Below are 15485 nucleotides of genomic sequence, written 5' to 3'. Positions count from 1 at the left end.
TTCCGCACCGCTTTAATAAATAAATAAATAAAGGCCGGACGGCGGCGAGCGCCAAGGGCCCCTCCCAGCCAGGCCGCGTCTCCATGGCAACTCCCGCCGCCCGCCCGGCGCCCGGTCACGTGGCCGGAAGCGGGCTGCGGGGGGAGGGGGGTGGAAGCCATGGAGCCGGCCAAGATGGCGTCTCCCAAGAGTGCGCCCAAAGACGCGCAGGTACCGCGGGGCCGCGCCGCGCCGGGCCGAGGGCTGAGCGCCGAGCCGTGCCGAGCCGTGCCTCTGTCCCGCAGGTGATGGCGCAGATCCTGAAGGACATGGGCATCACGGAGTACGAGCCGCGCGTCATCAACCAGATGCTGGAGTTCGCCTACCGTGAGCGGCGGGGCCGGGCCGGGCGGGGCTGCGGGCGGGCGGGGGCCGGGGGGCGGCAGCGAGCGGCCGTGTGCCCGCAGGGTACGTGACCACCATCCTGGAGGACGCCAAGGTGTACTCGAGCCACGCCAAGAAGCCGAGCGTGGACGCCGAGGACGTGCGGCTGGCCATCCAGTGCCGCACCGACCAGTCCTTCACCTCGCCGCCGCCCCGCGATGTAAGTGCGGCGGGCGGGCACGGCGCGGGGCCCCGCCGGCGGCCCGGAGCTCACCGCGTGCCCTCAGTTCCTCCTAGACATCGCCAGGCAGAAGAACCAGACGCCGCTGCCGCTGATAAAGCCGTACTCCGGGCCCAGGCTGCCGCCAGACAGATACTGCCTGACAGCGCCCAACTACAGGCTTAAGTCCCTGCAGAAGAAGGTGAGGGGTCGGCAGGGCGGCGTGCACCAAACGTGCACATGGTGTGTCGGGAGAGATACCGGGCCTGGGTTTTTCACACCTCAGTAGGACAGGTGTATGCAAAAGTGAGTCTCCTTAGGCTTAAAGCAACGTTTTCAAGTCATACATCAGCTTGAAAAACACAGAAGTAGGGTAAGGCATTAGTATGGAGCCACGAGCCCTCCAGCTCACATCCGTGGTGTTCACACCGCAAAGACTTTTAGAACTTTGTGTTCAAGTACAAATTGTGATCTAACCAATTATTGCTGTGAAATAAGCTGTCCGTAGTCTTGCAGGAGGAACCACTTCTTACTTTCACGTTAAGAACTGTTACTTCCTAACGTGATGTTAACTCAATATTCTCACTTGCCAGGTGTCTTCCTCTGCAGGAAGAATAACAGTTCCTCGCCTGAGTGTCGGTGCTGTGAGCAGCAGGCCCAGCACACCTACTTTAGGTAAGAAACAGATCCCTGGGGGGTTTCTTATGTTGATTTTATGAAGGCAAAAGGCTCGGGGGATGTTTTTAAAGCCTGCTTCAAGCACTGCTAGTGTTGGGTGCCACCTGAACTTGGTGGTATTTGTCACCTTAATAACAGCCTAAGTTCATTTCAAGAAGAGGGTCGTAATCTGGTATTTGTACCTGTAACTGGCCTGTTTTTATTCCTGTATTTCTGATCATTTCTGTGTGTGAAGAGACTGTTCAAGAAACAAATGAGTTTTTTTCTTCAATGTAAGTGCTACATGGCGCTACAAACGGCAGTAAATAAAATCCATTTTTAAAGGGTTGACAAAACAGTGACTGAGCACGAGCACCTCGCTGTTGATGCGTGCGTTTGTAGCTAGCCCAGACTATCGGTGGTTGTGGTAAACATGCTGTCTTGCCTGAAAATCTGACTCCTGAGTATGCGGTGTCAGTGCGTTCCTGTGTGGTCTCATTGCTGTGAAAACAGTTCTGTTCTGAAAGCAGGCTTAGAAACGTGCGTTTTCCTACCTTTTGACTGAATTGTTTTAAATTTTAGGTACACCTTCAGCACAAACAGTGTCTGTCTCAACAAAAGTCGGCACCCCCGTGTCGCTGACTGGTCAGAGGTTCACCGTGCAGATCCCGTCTTCTCAGACAACGGTCAAAGCAGGTAAAATGCCCGCTGCAGGACGCTGCAGGACGCTGCAGGACGCTGCCTTCTCAGAGCAGCACCGCTTCTTGTGTTCTTTTTAGCGGAATAGTTCGGAGATTGGAAGTTTGGTTTTAGTGTGGGAAAATCATTTTCCAAACCGTTTATTTAATTACTTTTTTTCTTTCACAGCCACACCAACTACACCGACAGTTCAGAATGTCCTAATTAATCCTTCATTAATTGGACCAAAGAACATTCTTATTACTACAAATATGGTCTCATCGCAGAATACAGCTAATGAAACAAATCCCTTGAAGAGGAAGCATGAAGACGATGATGACTATGACACTTTGTGAAGAGACCGTCCCCTCCCCTCCCCTTCTTCAGTGATTCATATTGAGTCTGAGAGGGTTTATTTCTGAGTGTTGCTGTAAACTGTATCATAGCTTGTAAATAATTGGGTAGGATGCAGTTGGGTATAGCGGGTGAGAGAGCTCATCAGCCTGTGGAAAGACTAAAAAGCAAGCAATCTTCAGGTCTTCAATGGCTTTTGGACATCAACAACAGGGCTGAGCACTGCTCGCTGTTACACAGGCGTGCAGTCCTCACCTCTCTTCTGTTGCCTTGCTTCAGACAGAAGAGTCTCAGTTTCTGAAGACTGGCGAGGCAGTTGCTTGGAGCACTCTTCTGTGCCAAATAAAACTAACGTTTAGGAAAGGCTAGGAAGTGTGGGATGTGACATAGATGCTAAACTTCAAATTAAATTAAAAAAAAGTCCCGTGTGAGGAGGGACGGATGCAGGGGTGCTTTTTTTTCCCCCTGAAACATACGTCCAGCTTCTGGCTTTTAGTTGTATGCATTGTTCTCCATTGCAGTTCCCGATGGTCTCTTAACAATCGAAATGCTGATGAGAGGTAAGGAGGATTTGTCTGGACACAGCCTGATGGCCTGTATTCATTAATACATGAACTCTGGCCTTAACACCTACTAAAATACCCCCACCTCTGACTGAAGTTAGTGTAAGAGGTAAAAGCCCACCCCAAGTTGTTTCTTTTTATTTATTTCCAAAGAGTTTTATCTTTCAGCTGTCATTTGGCTAAGCTTCCATTTTTACACGTGAATTGAGTAAACTCACTGTCATGGCATGAAGCAGGATCTGGGGAAGGGCAAACCGTTCCCAGCTTGACTTCAGGTGTCTGATTTGGTGCTTTAGGTACTTGAAGATGCTTCTGTTGTGCATTAAGATCCCAGGTATGCTGTGCTAAACAAAAAAAGTACAAATTTAATTGTTTTTTATATCTATTGAAGTGGTGTGCTTTTGTAATGATGTCTCTTAATAAATGCTTTAATTTGTAATGCCTCTTCTCTTGACATGACTTGGGCTCGAAGAGCTGGTGTGAGAACTTGGATTAGACTACAAATGCAAAACCAGTTTTCCTAATAAAACCCTTAGAGGGTCACAAGTAATTGAATGTACGGGTGTTTACAAGGATACAAAAGAGAATGCTACCTCTTCGCACCACTACTTTTTCATGAGTCAATGACAACCTGCCCGCCCCTTACCACCGGCTAACTCCTTACAGGTTTTGAGGCTGCTGAATGTGTCCTTCATGGTTATGGCATGATTTTTCAGTCGTTTTTGCTTGAAGAAGTGCTGAATAAAGCTTGCTTTTCCCCAGGGAAAAAAGGAAGAGTAGATGGGTGAGTTTTCAGTGTGAGGCTTTATAGAAGGATTGAAGAAAAAAGTGTTTCGGACTCCCACCCCAATTTAGACATGCATGGACATCAATGTTACACACGTGTACCCGAGGGAATATTTACTTAGCCAGGCACATAAGCACAACCTCGGGCACCTTTTAAATATATGAGAAATACATACGTATATACACAGCGTTGGATTATACACGCACCCATGCAGACATCTCACACGTACATAATCTATTTATATCCCATATACCCTTTTTATAAAGCTATACAACATGATGTATTACATATATGCATTATATACACCTCGTACTCCTTCACAGACACCATTCTTATAGTGTATAAGAATAAAATGTGTATGTAGACAATTATATATTCTCATACACGCCTACTTTTTAATGTAACTGTTTGCTTACACCTATTTTACACAGCTACAGCTGTAGCTCTGTTCCACACACACTCACTAGTGTGGTCACCTGTTATAGGCATACATTTATCCTCTATATATACAGCCCGTCTCAGGCACCCTTTCATCTTTATATTTGTATAAAATAATAAATAACACACTACATAATAGTTCATTGTATAATTATGAATTACATAGTGTGCATATTCTATCCCTATTGTGTAATATCTGTATATAACGCATAACAACACACTCACCTGCTCTTCGCGTGCATACATGAGTATTTTTATACTCTGCAGTCTCGTACACCATTTTTCATATCTACAATATAACGTATGACATATAATGTATTAGCCGTACAGAATTGTGTCTCCACTTACAGAATTATACACACACATACTCGGCCATACCCACAACTGCCTCAGCCTTGCATGTATTGTAATAGATGCGTGTATAGAATTAGGTTCTCTGAATACGTGTATACGAAGCTCCTCTCACATACTCACATATTTAGACTCTCATGCTTTCACACCCTTTTCTTTATCTGGAATATGCATATTTATATAGCTACATGTACTTGTACTCCGACCCTTCTTAATATATGTAACGTACATCCACATAACCTGCATATTACACAGGTAACAAATATATCAATCATATTTGATTAAAAACATACACTCAGACACTTACATACGTACATGTGTAGATTCTCGCTACAGCGATGTCTTTTTAAATATTTCTTCATAACTTAACACATGATAGACTATAGAATATAGAGCCATCACCACCGTCAGGCACCCGTTCATAGCTATACGTGAAGCACTCCAAAACATAAATGGAAATTAAGTTATATCCTCCTACATACACGTACAGCTACCTTTTTAATATCCTTAGATGTGCGTGTATATATATTTGTGTGTAGTTTTATACTCACACCTTGCTCTCACTCTCCTCACACCTACGCAGACACCCTTTTATATTATATATGTAGTATATATTCACAATCTACATAGCACATCCAATATCTGTTACAATACTATTTGATATACAGAATTGTATGTAACATATTAAAACATTTTATAGTGTATTACATATAGCATACCATACTACACATCGTGTAATGTAATACGTATTATTCATATTTATAGCAATGCTCATGTATGTACACACTCTCACAGACACCTATGCTTTTATATGCAGATGTAAGTGTGTAATATAATAATTAAAATCATAATATCATGTATATTATAAGCAGAGCTGTATATCAGTTCCCCCCAGGCTGCGTACCTAGGTACCTGTGTCTAGTTACAGCTGTGCTTGTACCTCTAGAGCTGACACACACCCACAGAGCAGGGCTGCACCGGGGTGCCCAGGGAACCCTCCAGGCACAGCCCTGCCCCGTGTGCCCTCCGGGTGGGCAGTGCCCCCGCAGAGCTGCAAGGGCTGGGGCAGGAGAGGGACCTCAGCCACCCCCCAGGCTCCCTGCACACACAGCCCACAAGCACGCGGGTGGAGCAGTGCACTCCTCTCGACAGGCAGGACAAGTCTACTGAAGCCACAGGCATTTGGTACCTTTTTACCTGCACAGGTTTGTTTCCTTTGTCCCGTCTTTGTTCCAGCTCTGAGCCAGTCGTGAGTCACTCGACATCCCTGCATCAAGGATGGGGAGGAGGCTTGTGGGGTGAGATGAACACCTTTCCCCTCGCACAAGGGCTCACAACTTACTCACAAGCTTGTTTAAATCACTTTGAAACAATCATCTTCAACTATCCAGGACTTTTTACCTGGAAAGTAAAGAGTCCAGCAGAGATGTCACCTAACAGCTCTCTGGTGAGCAGGCCCCATGTGGGCAGTTTTCACAGACAGCACATGCCTACGGCCCGAACCCAAGCAGTTTTGACGCCAGGAACACTTGCAGGGCCTGCACCACCCCACTTGTGCTGCAAACACAAAAGGGCCTGCACAGATCCCAGCTCTGCTCTGACCCATCATCAACAGAGCAAAGGGAGAGGCATGGTGCTCACTCACCGTGATACTAACCTCATTTAGGAGAAACCTTCCTCTTACCATTTGATGTTTATTAAAGGCATGTCTGAACAGCTCCCGGGCTGAGAAGACTGCTCAGCTTGCACCAGACCAAAAGCCACGTAGCCATGGTTAATACAGCACCAAGCCCAAAAAATAAACCAAAGGCACACAAAGCTCAAGGGAGGCACAGTGCTAATGCACCACTCATCCACAAGACACGGGTAGAGCTCAGTTGTTACCATTACCAACGGTAATTCTCTCCAATATTACCAATTCTCTCCAATGCTTCCACTGGAGAAAAAGAAACGAGCATAGGAAAAGCAAACAGTTACACTTTTCTTCATGCTGCAAAGGAAAAGAAAGCAGCATTACACAAATTGGGCTGCCTACTTCTTAAGATATAACAGAAAAATTCTAAAGCTGAACACAGCAGCCGACAAAACAGTTCTGAGACCAGTTTTAATAAGAGATACTAATCACAGAGATCCTGGAGTGGATACCAAGAAAGAAAGACAGGGTCATTTTTTTTTGTTTGTTTGGCCTTTTTTTTTCCAAAGTATTTCCTTTATTAAAGCTACAAAAACAAATTAAAATTACTAAAATGTTCACATAGGGCTAGCAAGTTTCTAACTTCATTGAACAAGAATAGACCAGTGCCCTAAACGGAACAAGAACACCAGCATTTCATATCTGCTAGCTACTTTAAGACTACAGACAGTGCTTCCTCAGAATCAAGCACCAGCGGGTCCCACGTGGCAGTTTAGAACAGTTCCTCATATTGTATTGGAAGAGACAGAGCCAAGATTTCCAGTGCAAATGTGAAGTTCTTTCAAGATCATGAATTATCTGTACCCAACACATTCACAGCTCAGGGTGAGGAAGGCAGCTGTAATGAACAACCTGGATAAATCATCTGCACTCACGCCAGAAATTCCAAAGAGGAAAGTTTCACCATCATCCTTGGAGAAGACATCTGCCCAAGCCCCACACATACAAATATTTACAAAGATTTGACACACTCTAGCAACAACTAGTGCTCAACTCCCTTGGTGCTGCCTGCAGCTGTCAGGCCGGACGATGGACAAGTCTACACTGCAGCAAGAGTTCCCAACACTATTTTTCCTTTAAAAAAGTCACCCTCATCTGTGGTGTAAAGAAGTGCAGCATGACCCAGCTGTCAGTCGTGGCTCAGTCAGCTTCCTCTTTGATAGGGGTACAACCTGAGAAAAAGCTGGTGTTGCTACTCAGCATTCTCTTCTTTCTCTTCATAAACGGCAGCTGGTTCTCCTGGGACTCCTCATCCGTCACAAGCACAGAAGCAGCAGTGCTGGGCTTCTTCATGAACACTTCTTGGTCTGTGATATCTTTCAGGACCTATCAGGAAAGTGAGAAAGACAGTTTCGGAGTCGGTCACGACCCTGAAGCCAACCAGCGTGCACTGGAGCACGGAGACAGCGCATACAGAAGTTGTCTGGCCAGCGTCAAGAATTGCTAAATCTCCTGACTCGTGTCAAAATTCTGAAGGCCTCTCACGGTCTTCATGGGCTGGGCAGGATGAGACGGCGTTAGGAACAGGGTGCAGAGGGTACGTATGAGGGAAGTCATTCAGTTTACCTGAGGCAAAACTACATCTGCCAAGTCAGACTGCACACTGGCGTAAGACCAGCTTGGACGTGGCTATCGTTTTACCCTAGTTCCTCAGTTCCCAGCCTCTCTTCACTGCTGGGAGGTGCAGCAGGACTGTACGGCAATACAAGAGTCAGTAGGGGTGAAGTCAGCATATTGGCTCCAATTCCTTTCACAGAAAGCCTACGTGGCAGTTTTAGTATGAAAACTTAACAATTCAGCAGACTCAAAACTGAAAGACAAGCTGACCTAACAGCTGTATTCCGTTCAGGTTTCTGGCACAGTTTGCTTTCTTGGTTAACCACCACCCTTTAGATCCAATCACTAAACATACCGAGTGGTTCCGAATGTGTATATACCATGGTGTTTTATTTGTTTTTTTAAAAAAAAGCTTTAGCAAGTACCTTTGTAGTTGGGGTGATACACACAGGCTGAAAGAAGGTCTCTCCTGCAGTCACCTCAGTAGGGTCCTCTAGTTTGAAGGAACCTTCAGAGTCCCTTGTGTGGTCCTCGCACACCGTGGCATCCTGAGGGACAGAGTTGGCATCCTGAGGGACAGAGTTCTTTGAAGCCCTTTTACACTATCTAGCCCTTCTTTTCCCACCAACAGCTGAAGAGATTCTAAGGATCTCTAAGCCACCTTCTCTCTAGTTCCAAACTAATTCATGTTTCAGGGTGCTAGGTGCCTCTGTCAGGCAACCACTTCCATGAAATACCAAATAATTAAAGAATTGCTATGGAGGTTTCTGCATCAAATCTTTAAGATCCAAGAATACAGCAGACATTTCAAGCAAGAGGTTGTTCACGAACCACCCTGATGCTACAACCCACCTCCCTTAATTATCCCTTCTACTCCTTTAAAAAAAAAAGGAACAAATAAATATTTAAACAGATTAAGCTTTCATGCTTAATGACAACACACAAGTCTTATTTACTGAGTGGGATTTAGAAAGGACCAATTGCTTGTTTTCAGATTGGTGGCTAACAACTAGCACTAGGTGAATATACTTTGGACGTTGCCCAAATTTCTTTACTTTAGCGTGAGAGCCTGGCACTGCAGTAGAAAACTTTGGACTCAATTACCGTGGATAAAACAGTGAATTACAGCGACATTCACAAAGGTTTCAGAAAGGTGTGTTCACTTTAGCTTGACAAAGCGTGCATGTATGCCAGCACTGGAACTGATTATCCATTCATCCAAGCTTGCCCAGACATACTGTGCAGTCTGGATGTTGGGTTACAAGCGCTACTCACCGGAAAGCCGGGGTCTCTGTTTCTGCATTTTGTTGAGTCGCAGTTACAGCCTCCAGTGCAGCCCACCTTGTGCTTCCTGCAGCCACACTGTTTGTTTCCACACCGGCCCTTGCAGGAGCACTAAGCAAGAGAAGAGTTCTGTGCAGAAAGCTTTGGCGTTTTATAGACTTCATGCAGATTGCTATAGTTGTCAGTGCTTGAAGCAGCCTGAAGGACAGTACTATTCCAAGCTATCACAAGCCTTTTATTTCATTGCTAGTCCCACATCTCAGGAAAAGCAGTAAGGTCTTTCCACCTACAGAGCCATCTCTTGCTTTAGTATCCCCAAAATAAGAATCTTTGATTATCCCGTGCCCGACTTCAAGTTATCCGAAAGGAGCCTAGCTTCAGTGCCAGCTGAACAAGCTAACGTTGAAGCACTAGGAAAAACCCTGGAGTTCCACTGGGCTGTGTGCATGAACTTAGAAGAGCCGGGTGCCAAATGCACACCCTCGTTCTTGCAATGGGGAAGAAAAGAACGCACCAAAACCCAAACCACTCGGAGTAAATTCAGAATTCATCAGGGTGACAAGCACCAGTGAAAGAAACTAAAGCTAGCCCTTCAAATTCCTAAGCTTTTCTGTAGTAACTGCTGACGTCAGTCACGTGACAGTAAACTATGCAGTAATTTACCCTTTGTAAAAGGGGACAAAGACATCTCACGACAGAGGTCCAGCTTTATAGCAGTTCAAACCCAGAGATGCCCATTGGTTCAGAGTGACTTCATTCAGCAAGTCACCCCTCCACACTGAGCAGCAAGCTGAAGCTTCAAAGCCCAGCAGGCTGATGGAAACAGAACACAGAAGCTGCAGCTTCTGTCAGTAGGACTAAGGAGCCACAGCACACCACTGGGGGCACAGCATATAGAGATAAATGACAGAGCCTCCCTTTTGACAGACCACAAATAACCAATACCAGCAGTTCTATTACATTCATACTACTATAATAAACAGTTGGTGGAGACACCACAGTCTCACTGTTGTGCTGTACACATGCTAGATGCTCAGGGATGCAGGCAATTCCCTTAGCAGTAAAGTGACAAAGAGTAACTAGATCTTACCCCCATGACGCTCTTCTTTGCTCCTTTGACTGCTTTTATTGGAACCCATTCTGCATCCTCCTTCTCCTCTCCAGACTCCGCAGAGTCAGAAAAAAGCTCTTCTATATCCATTTCTGGGGTTGGTGCGCGGGGTTTTGTTACTGTTTGCCGGCGGGTCTTTGGCTACACACAGAGAAATTACCAGGATTGAGGCCCCAGAAGAAACAACAGTGGATTTACATTTGATTAAGGCACTTCCGAGTCCCGCCACCATATCCCTGTTCCTCTCAGACAGCCAAGAAGGTTAGGGAAGGGAAGAGACAAATGATCAAACTGGCAAGGATTAAAAGTTCAATTAAGCAGTCAGTTTGAAGCGTTAGAGTCCATAAAAATACAGTTGACAAATCCTTGAAGAAATGGTATAAAACTATTTTGCCAAGACTATAACACGTATCATTTATCCTTCTCAGCACTAAGCTCTGGATCTTTTGCAGAGCCATGATTAAGTGTGCTGTACCAGGTACCTTGCTCCAGGATTCAAACACTAGAAATGCTACAGAGAAAACACCTGGACACCTGGATTACTAAGAAGCATGCAGAGCCAGACAAAATTAAACTGAGGAAATATGGCTTTTTTGTCATTGTTGACTTTTGTTCTGTTTGTTTGTTTTAAGATGGAAAAAATGCAAACTACTTTCAGAATTATTCTGAAAACAGAACCCTTAGGGACCATCTGATGCAGAGAACAGGCCTACTACAATAAGCATAACGAGGTGCTTTGTAAAAAGCAACATGGGTGAAAGATACCAAGATTATTAGTGGCCAGCATTAACATCCAGAAAAAACCTAGGTACAATCCAAGAATGAAAATTGGTATGCAGCAACTTTACTTTGGGTGGAATGTAATCAAAAGAAGAATCTGGAGACTCGGGCGGCCCTTGCTGAATGCGACGGAGCTTCTGTCCACTGGCAACTTGGAGAAGCAGCAATTTCTGTTAGGAGGGACAAAAGTCAGCTTTGCAAAGCATACTAACCCCACTGCCAAGATGCTCCCATGTGACTTACGTCTGTACAGATCTCTACCTGTTTAAGAGTGTCATTTTCCTGGAGAAGTTCTTGGTTCTTCTCGCAGATCTCCCTCATTTTCTCCAGCTCTTCCTCCTGTTCACAATACAAAATGAAATCTACAGGCTTACATGGGGGGAGGACAAGTAGTAGTTTGGGACAGATTTTTATGTTTGGATCTTTCTTGTAACATCAGAGGGGTTTCTCTGTATTTTACAATAAGACATCAGGCCTGAGTTCTAGATCAGGAGAATCATTAGTGCTACTACCCAGTTTTATGCATAATGTTGGATCCTTTCAGTTGTGCTGACAACTTAGGATCTAAAATCTCCTCTATGGCCAAGGCTTACTGGCAAATTAGGTGCACCTAGGACTGATGTTACCCTAATGCATTACTGAACGTGCCCTTCTGCAGGAAGTGACAAGACAAGGTACAGTGTGTACCATGCTAATATGGTCTAGCTAAAGCCATTCTACTGCCGATATCACGGTGGAGCTGCGCTCAGCACATTAGTAATAACATGTTGACCATCTTAACTAAAGGTATCCTGAGCATAGAAGCCTGCATGAGCCAGTTAGATTCTGTAGGTCTTGGAGAACAGTTGCTCTTCAGGCTCACATAAGAATGTCTCCTTTTCCATTAAATAACTGTAAATGTATTAATCTTAGCTACAAATGGAAAAGCCCTCAAACTCCTCTGCATGCTCCTCACTGTAAAGCGACTATTCCAATTAACATGCAGCCGTAACGAGTAGCCTCTGGAAAAAAAAAACAAAAACCACATCCAGACATTACCTGAAACTTAAGTCGCTCTTGCAGCTGTTTCTCCTGCTCATTTAACGAATCTTCCAGTTTCTTCTCCGCTGCTTCTTTTTGCTGAAATTGCCTAAGCAGGTACAGAACCTAAAAGCAAGTTCACGTAACAAAGAGGCGTGAATTCCTAAAGAGATATCTGGCAGCTCAGACATGAAAGGCCTTGACACTTTCAGAAAGATGCTTTCTGCTATTTCTAGCATTATTTTGCCCTGATCTCCTTTAAAAGTTATCTTATGCTGAGATGTAACATTCACACTGAAAACACTGTGAGAAGTTACTGAATAAGATAACCTGCAAGGGACAGAAGATGAATAGGGAGATTTCTTTGGCTTTTGTTACCTATCCTGCAAGAGTCCAGCAAACCTGCATCAACCACAAAGCAACAGATCAGTTTCAGCATGTCTCCACTGCCTTTACCTATGAGCAGATCTGGGAATCAGAGTTCTAAGATGCAAGTGACAGAAATCTTCAGAGCTCCCCATTTTACCTTCTCCTGGTGTTGTTGTTCCTGTACCAAAAGCTGATTTTGGAATTCAGCCTCCATTTCTGTTATGTGGTTTCGCTCTTCAATCAGCATCTTCTGTATGTCTGAACAGCTAGCTTTACTCTGCTGAAGGCTGCTCTCCAGCTTGCTTTCCTGCACTTTGGAGGAGACCAGCTGAAAGACAAAAGCAAGGTGGCTGCTTGGTTCCACATTTCATAGCGTGCACTGGGACAGAAACAACGCAGGCTGAAGGTGCAACACTTCTGCTTAACTGCCAACCACCCTAAGAAGTGGAATAGCCACTTCAACAAGGGGAATAAGTGAGACATCCAGAGCTAGAGATCTGACAGCCAGTACAGAAGCGCAAAACAGATAGCAGGAGACCTTGTAAACAGTTCCTAATTTCCTTTCCTACAGCATGTTAAATCCGAGCACAGGGGGGAAGGGATGACCCCCTCCCAAACAAATGCTCTTCCATATAATTTCCATTATTCTCTTCCACTAGTCTCCAGGTGCCAGGGACTGCCACGTGATTGGCAGTAGAAGAGAGTAAGAATTGGACCAATGTTGAATCAACTGAATGACAATCTTGTTCGATCTTCTCCCCTCCCAACATCCATTCTGATCTCACAGTACTGCCTTGTTTTTTCCTGCAGGTTGCCTATTTATTCAGGAGTTATTTTCCAGGTACTTTATTCTCTTATCTTCCACATCTGAGATGTGTCTCTTCCCTTTTACTGTTATCATGTAAGTGTTCTGCAAGCACAGCTTTAACTGGTACCTCCAGACCCAGGTTTACACTGTTTCCCTCTTCCCTCATCTTTTTCACTCCCCAACACAATCTGCAGTAGAGAATAATATTTTAATCAGAAGTTGTGAGGGAAATAAACCTCATTCAGAAAAAACACCTCACCTGAATTCGTCATCTCTGCTGTCAGCCTGTTATTCACTTCTTTCATTCCTGGCTAAGCAGACTTCATTACTAAAAATTAAAGTTCTAAAATAGGTAGCCTCAGTTTACCTCTGCAAGGAGATACTTCAAAGCACATTTAGCCTCGAGAATTGTTGCAATATTGTCCCAGCGCTGTTTCACACGATCTCCATTGTCTGCATCTAACAGTTTCTGCTGTAGGTCTGCTATCTGGGCGCTCCTTTGGAAGAATACACATATTTCAAGTCACAACACAGGACAGAACTTGGGCTAAAACTGTTGTTATCAGAATATTAGACAAAATAGTTCAAGTTAATACTGTGACTGCGTAGCAATGTAGACTCCAGCTGTCACACTACATCAGTCTCTCCTCCCCTCCATGCCTCCAATTAAAAGAGAAGTGTTTCCCTCACTCACAAATGCTTATAAACAGCTAAAAATAAAACAATTTTAGTGACTGAGTTGTGTTCTTAAATCCCTGCATTAAAAAATAAATAAATAAAACCAGGAAAACCATATGGTCTTATTTCATAAGCTTCATTGCCATTGAATGAATTATTTCAATTTCTCTTCTGTTTCACAGTACAGCTACAGATAAAGATGAGGTTAAAAAAAAGCCAGCAGTTTAAGGTGCAAGCTCTGCAAATCAGCTTTATAGTAATATCTTACCTGAGCTCCATCTCAGTTTCCAGGCTTTCTATCTGCTTTGATAGAGAAAGGTCTGCCTCTGATGCCTGCAAATCTGCGATGGAGTAGGTGCGCCTCTAAAGAATTACAGCAACAGACAGAAGTGAGCAGTATCTGAAGCAATGCATGTGAGCCGATCTTTCGTTTATAGGCATTTCAGCAAAAAGTAGTAGTAGTATCATAAAAGCCCTCAAGTATTTCTTCAGTTTAAATCCCATTGTTCCTTCCACAGCCAGTAACAGCTGTGACCCACTCACATCCATCAGATTCACTGCATTAAGTAACAGGTTACTTAAGCAGCGGTTCCCTGACACGTCACAGGACAGTAAGAACATTAAATCCTTTCTTCCAGAAAAGGAACCATCACTATCTCCCTTCTGAGGGAAAGGGTCAAATAGGATTAAGAGTAAGCTACGGTACTTGCCAAGCAATCGTCGATGTGGGACAGGTAACATGACATTTCCCTCTTACCCGGAGCTTTGGAGGTGGGTTTTCCCCAGCGTCTTTTTTCTCTTTAAGCTGAAGGAGCTCCTGTGCCAAGATCTTTCTGTCCTCCAGAAGGTCTGCAAGGTGCCGTCGAGCCTCTTCAGTGCTAACGAGAACCTCTACTTCATTTGCCAGCCAGCCCTGCAGAAAAAACAGTAGTGGTTCATTGCAGTCTCGACTTCAGGACTGACTCCTTCTCTGAAACGCCTTCACAGCTGAACTGCATAATCAAGTTGCTTCCCTTAATAAGTAACTCCGTGTTCCAACAACCTTGCTCTCCAGCCACCAACCCCGGCAGCACTTCACGAGTTAACAAAGCTAAGTTTGCCTCCTGCTTATTGGGATGCACAAAAACTTGTTACGCACCTTTACCCGTGCAGCAACTCCTTCCATTCCCCGATTTTGACTCTCCTTCCGTTTATCCGCAGCCTCCCGCTGTTTCTGCAAAGCATCTTTTAGGCGCTTGTTAGCAGCTGCAGCCTGCAAAATCGTTTACACAAAAAAGGGTACAGTAGTTACTTAATATCTATTGACTGAAAACACGAGGTATTCAGATTGCAACCTCCAACCACATTTTGCAGACATTTAGGAACCGCTCAGGAGTTTGTAGCAGGTTTTGACTCCCTACCTCTTCTGTTTTGCGCCGAAGGACATTGGCCTGCTTCTGAAAGTCTCGTTCCAGCTTAAGTAGCTCGTACTGCCTCTTGCGATCCTGCACAGAAATATGTCGGATGGAAAATTACGTCTCACCTTAATACCGATGGCCAGTTTCACACTTCTTGAAACAGCAGAGAAGCATTACAGAGCAGTAGGTGTAAGAGCCTCATGACAACAATTTCACTGATCATTACAAGCTTAAGCCATGCGGTGCCATTGGGAACAACCAGCTCTTAGGCTTCAAATGACTAGAGAAGAGGCTCCACAATTTCCACCAAAAAAGGTTTAGGAGCCTGAAGGTTGTAAGAGACTACAAATCATGAGCTTAAAACGTATCTTCCAAAA

The 15485-nt window shown here is 44.6% G+C and overlaps 2 protein-coding genes across 2 annotated transcripts in view; one reads left to right on the top strand and one right to left on the bottom strand.

Annotated features, from left to right (window-relative positions):
* Window positions 1-67: 67 nt before the first annotated feature.
* TAF9B (TATA-box binding protein associated factor 9b) lies at window positions 68-3274 on the top strand. Its single transcript, XM_035323401.1, has 7 exons — window positions 68-210; window positions 285-366; window positions 447-583; window positions 651-785; window positions 1177-1258; window positions 1823-1936; window positions 2108-3274. Exons 1-7 carry the CDS (start codon window positions 160-162, stop codon window positions 2272-2274), a joined length of 768 nt encoding a protein of 255 aa, XP_035179292.1. The 5' UTR covers window positions 68-159; the 3' UTR covers window positions 2275-3274.
* Window positions 3275-6598: 3324 nt separating this feature from the next.
* The window catches only part of KIF4A (kinesin family member 4A), a 19703-nt gene continuing 10816 nt past the window's right edge, over window positions 6599-15485 (bottom strand). The window contains exons 17-29 of the mRNA XM_035323390.1: window positions 15112-15195; window positions 14850-14963; window positions 14469-14624; window positions 13980-14074; window positions 13401-13530; window positions 12383-12553; window positions 11875-11982; window positions 11098-11175; window positions 10905-11006; window positions 10036-10197; window positions 8937-9056; window positions 8087-8209; window positions 6599-7430 (exon numbers count right to left, since the gene is read on the bottom strand). Coding sequence (XP_035179281.1) covers window positions 7245-7430; window positions 8087-8209; window positions 8937-9056; window positions 10036-10197; window positions 10905-11006; window positions 11098-11175; window positions 11875-11982; window positions 12383-12553; window positions 13401-13530; window positions 13980-14074; window positions 14469-14624; window positions 14850-14963; window positions 15112-15195 — 1629 coding nt within the window. The 3' untranslated portion in view covers window positions 6599-7244. The remainder of the gene's footprint in view (window positions 7431-8086; window positions 8210-8936; window positions 9057-10035; window positions 10198-10904; window positions 11007-11097; window positions 11176-11874; window positions 11983-12382; window positions 12554-13400; window positions 13531-13979; window positions 14075-14468; window positions 14625-14849; window positions 14964-15111; window positions 15196-15485) is intronic.

Source organism: Oxyura jamaicensis, chromosome 4 (assembly GCF_011077185.1).
Source record: "Oxyura jamaicensis isolate SHBP4307 breed ruddy duck chromosome 4, BPBGC_Ojam_1.0, whole genome shotgun sequence".
Lineage (NCBI taxonomy): Eukaryota > Metazoa > Chordata > Aves > Anseriformes > Anatidae > Oxyura > Oxyura jamaicensis.
The sequence above is the reverse complement of the archived record's forward strand: the minus strand, read 5'-3'. Positions and strand labels throughout refer to the sequence as shown.